Below are 14,158 nucleotides of genomic sequence, written 5' to 3'. Positions count from 1 at the left end.
AGGAGCCTTGGTTGCTACGGGATACAAAACAACACAACCATTTACACAATTACACTGTACCTGACTGACCTGACCTGTTCCAGAACACAGCTCAGTAGTGGACTTAAAATATACAGTGTGACTTTACTGATGAAGGCTTTGTAAAGTATCTACGTAGGTCTATGGGTTACGAAGGCTTTTGTAAAGCATCTACGTAGGTCTATGGGTTACGAAGGCTTTTGTAAAGCATCTACGTAGGTCTATGGGTTACGAAGGCTTTGTAAAGTATCTACGTAGGTCTATGGGTTACGAAGGCTTTTGTAAAGCATCTACGTAGGTCTATGGGTTACGAAGGCTTTGTAAAGCATCTACGTAGGTCTATGGGTTACGAAGGCTTTGTAAAGCATCTACGTAGGTCTATGGGTTATGAAGGCTTTTGTAAAGCATCTACGTAGGTCTATGGGTTACGAAGGCTTTTGTAAAGCATCTACGTAGGTCTATGGGTTACGAAGGCTTTGTAAAGTATCTACGTAGGTCTATGGGTTACGAAGGCTTTTGTAAAGCATCTACGTAGGTCTATGGGTTACGAAGGCTTTGTAAAGTATCTACGTAGGTCTATGGGTTACGAAGGCTTCGTAAAGCATCTACGTAGGTCTATGGGTTACGAAGGCTTTGTAAAGTATCTACGTAGGTCTATGGGTTATGACGGCTTCGTAAAGCATCTACGTAGGTCTATGGGTTATGAAGGCTTTGTAAAGCATCTACGTAGGTCTATGGGTTACGAAGGCTTTGTAAAGTATCTACGTAGGTCTATGGGTTACGAAGGCTTTGTAAAGCATCTACGTAGGTCTATGGGTTACGAAGGCTTTTGTAAAGCATCTACGTAGGTCTATGGGTTACGAAGGCTTTGTAAAGTATCTACGTAGGTCTATGGGTTACGAAGGCTTTGTAAAGCATCTACGTAGGTCTATGGGTTATGAAGGCTTTTGTAAAGCATCTACGTAGGTCTATGGGTTACGAAGGCTTTTGTAAAGCATCTACGTAGGTCTATGGGTTACGAAGGCTTTGTAAAGTATCTACGTAGGTCTATGGGTTACGAAGGCTTTTGTAAAGCATCTACGTAGGTCTATGGGTTACGAAGGCTTTGTAAAGTATCTACGTAGGTCTATGGGTTACGAAGGCTTCGTAAAGCATCTACGTAGGTCTATGGGTTACGAAGGCTTTGTAAAGCATCTACGTAGGTCTATGGGTTATGAAGGCTTCGTAAAGCATCTACGTAGGTCTATGGGTTATGAAGGCTTTGTAAAGCATCTATGTAGGTCTATGGGTTACGAAGGCTTTGTAAAGTATCTACGTAGGTCTATGGGTTACGAAGGCTTTGTAAAGCATCTACGTAGGTCTATGGGTTACGAAGGCTTTTGTAAAGCATCTACGTAGGTCTATGGGTTACGAAGGCTTTGTAAAGTATCTACGTAGGTCTATGGGTTACGAAGGCTTTGTAAAGCATCTAGGTAGGTCTATGGGTTACGAAGGCTTTGTTTGGCCTTACAAGTTATCCTTTTTCAGTTTGATATATATTAACTACACAACAATACATTGTTTGACACAGCTGACTCTCTCACTTTGACTTTAGTGACAACTATTGGTCCCTCTGAGGTGGATGATAGACAGCATAGCATAATCCAAACAGAGCCATACAGACCAACTGATGTCACCAAGGTTACAGAAGTAACACATATGGAGAGAGAAAGAAGGAGAGAGAGAGAGAGATAGACCGCTACGACCTCTGCTGACAATTCAAACACGCAAAAGGACAATCTAGGAGGAAGGGGAAATCCTATTACGAGCGTCTGAGCCACATGTCGTATGTGGTCGGGCCAACACTGGTCATATATGGCAGGGCCGACGCTCGTCGTATGTGGCGGGGCCAACACTGGTCATATATGGCAGGGCCGACGCTCGTTGTATGTGGTCGGGCCAACACTGGTCATATATGGCAGGGCCGACGCTCGTCGTATGTGGTCGGGCCAACACTGGTCATATATGGCAGGGCCGACGCTCGTCGTATGTGGCAGGGCCGACACTCGTTGTATATGGCAGGGCTTGCATCCGATAATGGATTACAAATGGAAACCCAGCCGTGAGATGTCCAGTGAACCAGAACTGCCAAATGACCTAAATAGCTTTTATTTTGGCTTCGATGAATACACTGAGAGCCCTTATTTTTCCGGTTGACAGTGTCGTCTCGCGCTCCGTGGAGTAAAATCAAATGAACCAGTCAACATTCACAAAGCCGCCGGATCAGACGTAATGCCAGGGCAAGTTCTCAAAGCATGCGCAGATCAGCTGGCAAGTGTCTTCACAGACATTTTCAATCTCTCCTTGTCCCAGTCTGTAATCTCAACATGTTTCAAACACCATTGTCCCTGTTCCCAAGAACCCCAAGGTAACCTAGCTAAATGACTATCGCCCTGAAAAACTCACATCTGTAACCAACCAGGACCTCAAAATCAGGACGTGTCAGAGGAAGCCACCCAAGCCATAGACTATTCACTCTGCTACCATTGGCTCTCGGACCAACAGGCTCCGAGACAGCTTCTACCCAGAGACAGCTGCTAAACAGTTAATTAAATGGTTACCCAGACCTATATATACAAACTATATACACACTCACTAGACTATATATACACACTATATACACACTCCTAGACTATACATACACACTATATACACACTCACTAGACTATATATACACACGATATACACACTCACTAGACTATATATACACACTATATACACACTCACTAGACTATATATACACACTATATACACACTCACTAGACCTATATATACACACTATATACACACTCACTAGACTATATATACACTATATACACACTCACTAGACTATACATACACACTATATACACACTCACTAGACCTATATATACACACTACATACACACTCACTAGACTATATATACACACTCACTAGACTATATATACACACTATATACACACTCCTAGACTATATATACACACTCACTAGACTATATATACACACTATATACACACTCACTAGACTATATATACACACTCACTAGACTATATATACACACTCACTAGACTATATATACACACTATATACACACTATATACACACTCCTAGACTATATATATACACTATATACACACTCCTAGACTATACATACACACTATATACACACTCACTAGACTATATATACACACTATATACACACTCACTAGACTATATATACACACTATATACACACTCACTAGACTATATATACACACTATATACACACTCAGTAGACTATATATATACACACACTATATACACACTCACTAGACTATATATACACACTACATACACACTCACTAGACTATATATACACACTCACTAGACTATATATACAATCTCACTAGACTATATATACACACTCACTAGACTATACATACACACTATATACACACTCACTAGGCGATACATACACACTATATACACACTCACTACACTATATATGCACACTCACTAGACTATACATACACACTATATACACACTCACTACACTATATATACACACTATATACACACTCACTAGACTATACATACACACTATATACACACTCACTAGACTATATATACACACTATATACACACTCACTAGACTATACATACACACTATATACACACTCACTACACTATATATGCACACTCACTAGACTATATATACACACTCACTAGACTATATATACACACTATATACACACTATATACACACTCTCTACACTATATATACACACTATATACACACTCACTAGACTATATATACACACTATATACACACTCACTAGACTATATATACACACTATATACACACTCACTAGACTATATATATACACACTATATACACACTCACTAGACTATATATACACACTATATACACACTCACTAGACTATATATACACACTCACTAGGCTATATATACAATCTCACTAGACTATATATACACACTCACTAGACTATATATACACACTATATACACACTCACTAGACTATATATACACACTATATACACACTCACTAGACTATATACACACTCACTAGACTATATATATATACACACTATATACACACTCACTAGACTATATATACACACTATATACACACTCACTAGACTATATATATACACACTATATACACACTCACTAGACTATATATACACACTATATACACACTCTATACACACTCTCTAGACTATATATACACACTATATACACACTCACTAGACTATATATACACACTATATACACACTCACTAGACTATATATACACACTATATACACACTCACTAGACCTATATATACACACTATATACACACTCACTAGACTATATATACACACTATATACACACTCACTAGACTATATATACACACTATATACACACTCCTAGACTATATATACACACTATATACACACTCACTAGACTATATATACACACTATATACATACTCCTAGACTATATATACACACTATATACACACTCACTAGACTATATATACACACTATATACACACTCACTAGACTATATACACACTATATATAGACTATATATACACACTATATACACACTCACTAGACTATATATACACACTATATACACACTCACTAGACTATATATACACACTATATACACACTCACTAGACTATATATACACACTATATATACACTCACTAGACTATATATACACACTATATACACACTCACTAGACTATATATACACACTATATACACACTCACTAGACTATATATACACAATATATACACACTCACTAGACTATATACACACTATATACACACTCACTAGACTATATATACACACTATATACACACTCACTAGACTATATATACACACTCACTAGACTATATATACACACTCACTAGACTATATATACACACTATAAATACACTAACTAGACTATATATACACACTCACTAGACTATATACACACGCTATATACACACTCACTAGACTATATATACACACTATATACACACTCACTAGACTATATATACACACTCACTAGACTATATATACACACTCACTAGACTATATATACACACTATATACACACTCACTAGACTATATATACACACTCACTAGACACTATATACACACACTATATACACACTCACTAGACTATATATATACACACTATATACACACTCACTAGACTATATATACACACTCACTAGACTATATATATATACTATATACACACTCACTAGACTATATATACACACTATATACACACTCACTAGACTATATATACACACTATATACACACTCACTAGACTATATATACACACTATATACACACTCACTAGACTATATATACACACTATATACACACTCACTAGACTATATATACACACTCGCCAGGCTATATATACACACTATATACACACTCACTAGACTATATATACACACTATATACACACTCACTAGACTATATATACACACTATATATACACTCACTAGACTATATATATACACTATATATACACTCACTAGACTATATATACACACTATATACACACTCACTAGACTATATATACACACTATATACACACTCACTAGACTATATATACACACTATATACACACTATATACACACTCACTAGACTATATATACGCACTATATACACACTCACTAGACTATATACACACTACATACACACTCACTAGACTATATATACACACTATATACACACTATATACACACTCACTAGACTATATACACACACTATATACACACTCACTAGACTATATACACACTATATACACACTCACTAGACTATATATACACACTATATACACACTCACTAGACTATATACACACTATATACACACTCACTAGACTATATATACACACTATATACACACTATATACACACTCACTAGACACTATATACACACTATATACACACTATATACACACTCACTAGACTATATATACACACTATATACACACTCACTAGACTATATACACACTATATATAGACTATATATACACACTATATACACACTCACTAGACTATATACACACTATATACACACTCACTAGACTATATACACACTATATACACACTCACTAGACACTATATACACACTATATACACACTATATACACACTATATACACACTATATACACACTCACTAGACTATATATGTAACAGTATAACTTTAGACCGTCCCCTCGCCCCGACCCGGGCGCGAACCAGGGACCCTCTGCACACATCAACAACAGTCACCCACGAAGCGTCGTTACCCATCGCTCCACTACTTCAAGGTCTCAGAGCGAGTGACGTCACCGATTGAAATGCTATTAGCGCGCACCAACGCTAACTAGCTAGCCATTTCACATCGGCTACATATATACACACTATATACACACTCACTAGACTATATACAGTGGGGCAAAAAAGTATTTAGTCAGCCACCAATTGTGCAAGTTCTCCCACTTAAAAAGATGAGAGAGGCCTGTAATTTTCATCATAGGTACACTTCAACTATGACAGACAAAATGAGAAAAAAAAATCCAGAAAATCACATTGTAGGATTTTTAATTAATTTATTTGCAAATTATGGTGGAAAATAAGTATTTGGTCAATAACAGGTATTGTTTGTGTTTCTGTTGCATGTCGGTATTCACTCCCTGAACTTGCTTCCCGACTCTCAGCGCACATCATTACATATACACACACACATAAGACAACAAACACACAAACACACACACACACACATAAGACAACAAACACACAAACACACACACACTCATACTGACACAACACAAACACACATACACACACACTCATACCGACACAACACAAACACACTAACACAAACACACACACACACACACACACACACACACACACACACACACACACACACACACACACACACACACACACACACACACACATACACACACCCACTCAAACACACACAACACAAACACACATACACACACACACTCATACCGACACAACACAAACACACACACACACACACACACACACTCATACCGACACAACACAAACACACACACACACACACACACACACACACACACACACACACACACACACACACACACACACACACACACACACACACACACCCACTCAAACACACACAACACAAACACACACACACACACACACACACACACACACACACACACACACACACACACACACACACACACACACACACACACAACACAAACACACACAACACAAACACACACAAACACACACACACACACACACACACACACACACACACACACACACACACACACACACACACACACACACACACACACACACACATACCTCAAATACCTTATTATTATCTGTCCTGATGTCTAGTCACTTTACCCTGCCTTCATGTACATATCTACCTCAAATACCTTATTATTATCTATCCTGATGCCTAGTCACTTTACCCTGCCTTCATGTACATATCTACCTCAAATACCTTATTATTATCTATCCTGATGTCTAGTCACTTTACCCTGCCTTCATGTACATATCTACCTCAAATACCTTATTATTATCTATCCTGATGCCTAATCACTTTACCCTGCCTTCATGTACATATCTACCTCAAATACCTTATTATTATCTATCCTGATGCCTAGTCACTTCACCCTGCCTTCATGTACATATCTACCTCAAATACCTTATTATTATCTATCCTGATGTCTAGTCACTTTACCCTGCCTTCATGTACATATCTACCTCAAATACCTTATTATTATCTATCCTGATGCCTAGTCACTTTACCCTGCCTTCATGTACATATCTACCTCAAATACCTTATTATTATCTATCCTGATGCCTAATCACTTTACCCTGCCTTCATGTACATATCTACCTCAAATACCTTATTATTATCTATCCTGATGCCTAGTCACTTTACCCTGCCTTCATGTACATATCTACCTCAAATACCTTATTATTATCTATCCTGATGCCTAGTCACTTTACCCTGCCTTCATGTACATATCTACCTCAAATACCTTATTATTATCTATCCTGATGCCTAGTCACTTTACCCTGCCTTCATGTACATATCTACCTCAAATACCTTATTATTATCTATCCTGATGCCTAGTCACTTTACCCGGCCTTCATGTACATATCTAACTTAAATACCTTATTATTATCTATCCTGATGCCTAGTCACTTTACCCTGCCTTCATGTACATATCTACCTCAAATACCTTATTATTATCTATCCTGATGTCTAGTTACTTTACCCTGCCTTCATGTACATATCTACCTCATCTATCCTGATGCCTAGTCACTTTACCCTGCCTTCATGTACATATCTACCTCAAATACCTTATTATTATCTATCCTGATGCCTAGTCACTTTACCCTGCCTTCATGTACATATCTACCTCAAAAACCTTATTATTATCTATCCTGATGCCTAGTCACTTTACCCTGCCTTCATGTACATATCTACCTCAAATACCTTATTATTATCTATCCTGATGCCTAGTCACTTTACCCTGCCTTCATGTACATATCTACCTCATCTATCCTGATGCCTAGTCACTTTACCCTGCCTTCATGTACATATCTACCTCAAATACCTTATTATTATCTATCCTGATGCCTAGTCACTTTACCCTGCCTTCATGTACATATCTACCTCAAATACCTTATTATTATCTATCCTGATGCCTAGTCACTTTACCCTGCCTTCATGTACATATCTACCTCAAAAACCTTATTATTATCTATCCTGATGCCTAGTCACTTTACCCTGCCTTCATGTACATATCTACCTCAAATACCTTATTATTATCTATCCTGATGCCTAGTCACTTTACCCTGCCTTCATGTACATATCTACCTCATTATTATCTATCCTGATGCCTAGTCACTTTACCCTGCCTTCATGTACATATCTACCTCAAATACCTTATTAAGATCTGGTACTGGTACTCCCTGTATATAGCTCCACATTGATCTGGTACTCCCTGTATATAGCGCAAAATTGATCTGGTACTGGTACTTCCTGTATATAGCTCCACATTGATCTGGTATTGGTACTTCCTGTATAAAGCTCCACATTGATCTGGTACTCCTTGTATATAGCTCCACATTGATCTGGTACTCCCTGTATATATCTCCACATTGATCTGGTACTGGTACTTCCTGTATATAGCTCCACATTGATCTGGTACTCCCTGTATATAGCTCCACATTGATCTGGTACTTCCTGTATATAGCTCCACATTGATCTGGTACTCCCTGTATATAGCTCCACATTGATCTGGTACTGGTACTTCCTGTATATAGCTCCACATTGATCTGGTACTGGTACTTCCTGTATATAGCTCCACATTGATCTGGTACTTCCTGTATATAGCTCCACATTGATCTGGTACTTCCTGTATATAGCTCCACATTGATCTGGTACTTTCTGTATATAGCTCCACATTGATCTGGTACTTCCTGTATATAGCTCCACATTGATCTGGTACTTCCTGTATATACCTCCACATTGATCTGGTACTTCCTGTATATAGCTCCACATTGATCTGGTACTTCCTGTATATAGCTCCACATTGATCTGGTACTGGTACTCCCTGTATTTAGCTCCACATTGATCTGGTACTTCCTCATATCAAATCAAATCAAATTTTATTTGTCACATACACATGGTTAGCAGATGTTAATGCGAGTGTAGCGAAATGCTTGTGCTTCTAGTTCCGACAATGCAGTAATAACCAACGAGTAATCTAACCTAACAATTCCACAACTACTACCTTATTCACACAAGTGAAAAGGGATACAGAATATGTACATAAAGATATATGAATGATTGATGGTACAGAATGGCATAGGCAAGATGCAGTAGATGGTATCGAGTACAGTATATACATATGAGATGAGTAATGTAGGGTATGTAAACATAAAGTGGCATAGTTTAAAGTGGCTAGTGATACATGTATTACATAAAGATGGCAAGATGCAGTAGATGATATAGAGTACAGTATATACATATACATATGAGATGAGTAATGTAGGGTATGTAAACATTATATTAAGTGGCATTGTTTAAAGTGGCTAGTGGTACATTTTTACATAATTTCCATCAATTCCCATTATTAAAGTGGCTGGAGTTGAGTCTGTATGTTGGCAGCGGCCACTAAATGTTAGTGGTGGCTGTTTAACAGTCTGATGGCCTTGAGATAGAAGCTGTTTTTCAGTCTCTCGGTCCCAGCTTTGATGCACCTGTACTGACCTCGCCTTCTGGATGATAGCGGGGTGAACAGGCAGTGGCTCGGGTGGTTGTTGTCCTTGATGATCTTTATGGCCTTCCTGTGACATTGGGTGGTGTAGGTGTCCTGGAGGGCAGGTAGTTTGCCCCCGGTGATGCGTTGTGCAGACCTCACTACCCTCTGGAGAGCCTTACGGTTGTGGGCGGAGCAGTTGCCGTACCAGGCGGTGATACAGCCCGACAGGATGCTCTTGATTGTGCATCTGTAGAAGTTTGTGAGTGCTTTTGGTGACAAGCCGAATTTCTTCAGCCTCCTGAGGTTGAAGAGGCGCTGCTGCGCCTTCTTCACAACGCTGTCTGTGTGGGTGAACCAATTCAGTTTGTCCGTGATGTGTACGCCAAGGAACTTAAAACTTACTACCCTCTCCACTACTGTCCCGCCGATGTGGATAGGGGGGTGCTCCCTCTGCTGTTTCCTGAAGTCCACAATCATCTCCTTTGTTTTGTTGACGTTGAGTGTGAGGTTATTTTCCTGACACCACACTCCGAGGGCCCTCACCTCCTCCCTGTAGGCCGTCTCGTCGTTGTTGGTAATCAAGCCTACCACTGTAGTGTCATCCGCAAACTTGATGATTGAGCATGGCCACGCAGTCGTGGGTGAACAGGGAGTACAGGAGGAGGCTCAGAACGCACCCTTGTGGGGCCCCAGTGTTGAGGATCAGCGGGGTGGAGATGTTGTTACCTACCCTCAACACCTGGGAGCGGCCCGTCAGGAAGTCCAGTACCCAGTTGCACAGGGCGGGGTCGAGACCCAGGGTCTCGAGCTTGATGACGAGTTTGGAGGGTACTATGGTGTTAAATGCTGAGCTGTAGGCGATGAACAGCATTCTCACATAGGTATTCCTCTTGTCCAGATGGGTTAGGGCAGTGTGCAGTGTGGTTGCGATTGCGTCGTCTGTGGACCTATTGGGTCGGTTAGCAAATTGGTCTAGGGTGTCAGGTAGGGTGGAGGTGATATGGTCCTTGACTAGTCTCTCAAAGCACTTCATGATGACGGAAGTGAGTGCTACAGGGCGGTAGTCATTTAGCTCAGTTACCTTTGCTTTCTTGGGAACAGGAACAATGGTGGCCCTCTTGAAGCATGTGGGAACAACAGACTGGAATAAGGATCGATTGAATATGTCCGTAAACACACCAGCCAGCTGGTCTGCACATGCTCTGAGGACGCGGCTGGGAATGCCGTCTGGGCCTGTAGCCTTGCGAGGGTTAACACGTTTAAATGTTTTACTCACCTCGGCTGCAGTGAAGGAGAGCCCGCAGGTTTTGGTAGAGGGCCGCGTCAGTGGCACTGTATTGTCCTCAAAGCGAGCAAAGAAGTTATTTAGTCTGTCTGGGAGCAAGACATCCTGGTCCGCGACGGGGCTGGTTTTCTTTTTGTAATCCGTGATTGACTGTAGACCCTGCCACATACCTCTTGTGTCTGAGCCGTTGAATTGCGACATGCTTGTGTATTTTATTCCTCTATTCCTCTTACAATGATTTGTACTATAATGTTTTAACTGCATCGTTGGGAAGGGCCCGTAAGAAAAACAATCAGTCGTTGTATTAAGCGGATGTGACAAATACAATTTGATTTGATTTGAGAGAGAAAGAGAGAGAAGGAAAGAGAGAGGAAGACAGAGAGAGAGAGAGACCAAACCTAATCATGAGAAAACAAAAAGATAATTACTTGACACATTGGAAAGAATTAACAAAAAACAGAGCAAACTAGAATGCTATTTGGCCCTAAACAGAGAGTACACAGTGTCAGAGCCTTGCTATTGAGAAAGGCCACCCAAGGCAGACCTGGCTATCAAGAGAAGACAGGTTATGTGCACACTGCCCACAAAATGAGGTGTAAAATGAGCTGCACTTCCTAACTTCCTGCCAAATGTATGACCATATTAGAGACACATATTTTCCTCAGATTACACAGACCCACAAAGACTTTGAAAACAATTCCAATTTTGATAAACTCCCATATCTACTGGGTGAAATACCACAGTGTACCATCACAGCAGCAAGATTTGTGACCTGTTGTCACAAGAAAAGGGCAACCAGTGAAGAACAAACACCATTGTAAATACAACCTGTATTTATGTTTATATATTTTCCCTTTTTTCTATTTTAACTATTTGCACATCATTAAAACATTGTATATATACATACTATGACATTTGTAATGTCTAATCTTTTGGAACTTCTGTGAGTGTAATGTTTGCTGTTAATTTATATCTCTTTTGTTTATCTATTTCACTTGCTTTGGCAATGTTAACATATGTTTCCCATGCCAATAAATACCTTCAAATGAATTGAATTGAGCGTGGGAGGGAGAGAGACAGGGAGGAAGAGAGAGAAATAAAGACAGAGGAAAACAGAGACAGAGAGCAGAGGCTACTTACCAAACACAGTGGTCATCAACTTCTGGACCTTAGAGTTGACCCCTCCTATTCTGTAGAGGCCCAACGTGTTGATCCCTGTGAGACAAACACACCAGCGGTGGGAAAAGTATCCAGTTGTCCTACTTCAGTAAAAGTAACGATACCTTCATAGAAAATGACTCCAGTAAAAGTGAAAGTCACCCAGTAAAATACTACTTGAGTAAAAGTCTAAAAGTATTATGGTTTTAAATATACTTAAATATCACAAGTAAATTGAGTTCCAAAAATATACTTAAGTATCAAAAGTAAAAGTATAAATAATTTCAAATTCTTTATATTTAGCAAACCAGATGGCACCATTGTCTTGTTTTTTTATTATTGAGGAACAGCCAGGGGCAACACTCCAACATTCAGACATAATTTACAAATGAAGCATTTTATGTTTAGTGAGTCTGCCAGATCAGAGGCAGTAGGGAAAACGGCTAAATGTAACGAGTACTTTTGGGTGTCAGGCTAAATGTGTGGAGTAAAAATAACATCATTTTCTTTAGGAATGTGGTGAAGTAAAAGTAAAAGTTGGCAAAAAAATATAAATAGTAAAGTAAAGTACAGCTACCCCCCAAAAACTACTTAAGTAGTACTTTAAAGTATTTTTACTTAAGTACTTTACACCACTGAAACACAGACACACACACACACACACACACACACACACACACACACACACACACACACACACACACACACACACACACACACACACACACACACACACACACACACACACACACACACTAATGAAGAGTGGTGTTGGTGACCGTGCTTGGTCACGTAGGATTACAGTGAGACTGAGTTCAGCGGTCTATGTTGACAGCTGAAGCCCAGGGGAAGGGATAAAAAATGGCGGCCATGATGACTCACCTCGTACCTCCACCAAGTCAATACATTTCCTCACAAAATTAAACCCTGCCTCGTTTAGGTACGCTGTAACACAGGGAACACAAAGAGCAGAGTTGACTGGGTTCAATACACAGAACATAAGGGCCCGTGGGGCTCTGTTGAAAAGTAGTGCACTACAGAGGGAATAGGGTGTTATAGTAGTGCACTACAGAGGGAATAGGGTGTTATAGTAGTGCACTACAGAGGGAATAGGGGCCGATTTTGGAGGAAATACTCAGTGGTGTGATTGCAGCTGTTCTCTCACACAGAGAGTGTGTCCTAATGATGATCCACACTATTCAAATGAGTCTAACTGAGTTCATAAGTAGAAGTGGATGGCTACAGACAACAACAACAAGAGTTAGCATTAGATAATGCATCTGCTTTTACACATCTTATTCACTCTTTTTACACTTAGGACAGTCAGAACTGTAGTATATTTTACATGTGTTCTGTAGAATAGTGTACATTTGTTGTGTAGTA

At 39.5% G+C, this 14,158-nt stretch overlaps 1 protein-coding gene across 1 annotated transcript in view; it reads right to left on the bottom strand.

Annotated features, from left to right (window-relative positions):
* Nucleotides 1–6: 6 nt before the first annotated feature.
* Nucleotides 7–14,158, bottom strand: part of LOC120037268 (rho GTPase-activating protein 42-like) — a gene marked incomplete at its 3' end in the record, with an annotated part of 49,054 nt that continues 34,902 nt past the window's right edge. Inside the window, exons 10-12 of the mRNA XM_038983441.1 lie at nucleotides 13,658–13,720; nucleotides 12,758–12,832; nucleotides 7–14 (exon numbers count right to left, since the gene is read on the bottom strand). Coding sequence (XP_038839369.1) covers nucleotides 7–14; nucleotides 12,758–12,832; nucleotides 13,658–13,720 — 146 coding nt within the window. The remainder of the gene's footprint in view (nucleotides 15–12,757; nucleotides 12,833–13,657; nucleotides 13,721–14,158) is intronic.

The sequence above is a fragment of the Salvelinus namaycush genome, unplaced genomic scaffold (genome assembly GCF_016432855.1).
Source record: "Salvelinus namaycush isolate Seneca unplaced genomic scaffold, SaNama_1.0 Scaffold1660, whole genome shotgun sequence".
Taxonomy (NCBI): Eukaryota; Metazoa; Chordata; class Actinopteri; order Salmoniformes; family Salmonidae; genus Salvelinus; species Salvelinus namaycush.
Note: the sequence above shows the minus strand (reverse complement) of the source record. Positions and strands in the feature narration are given on the sequence as shown.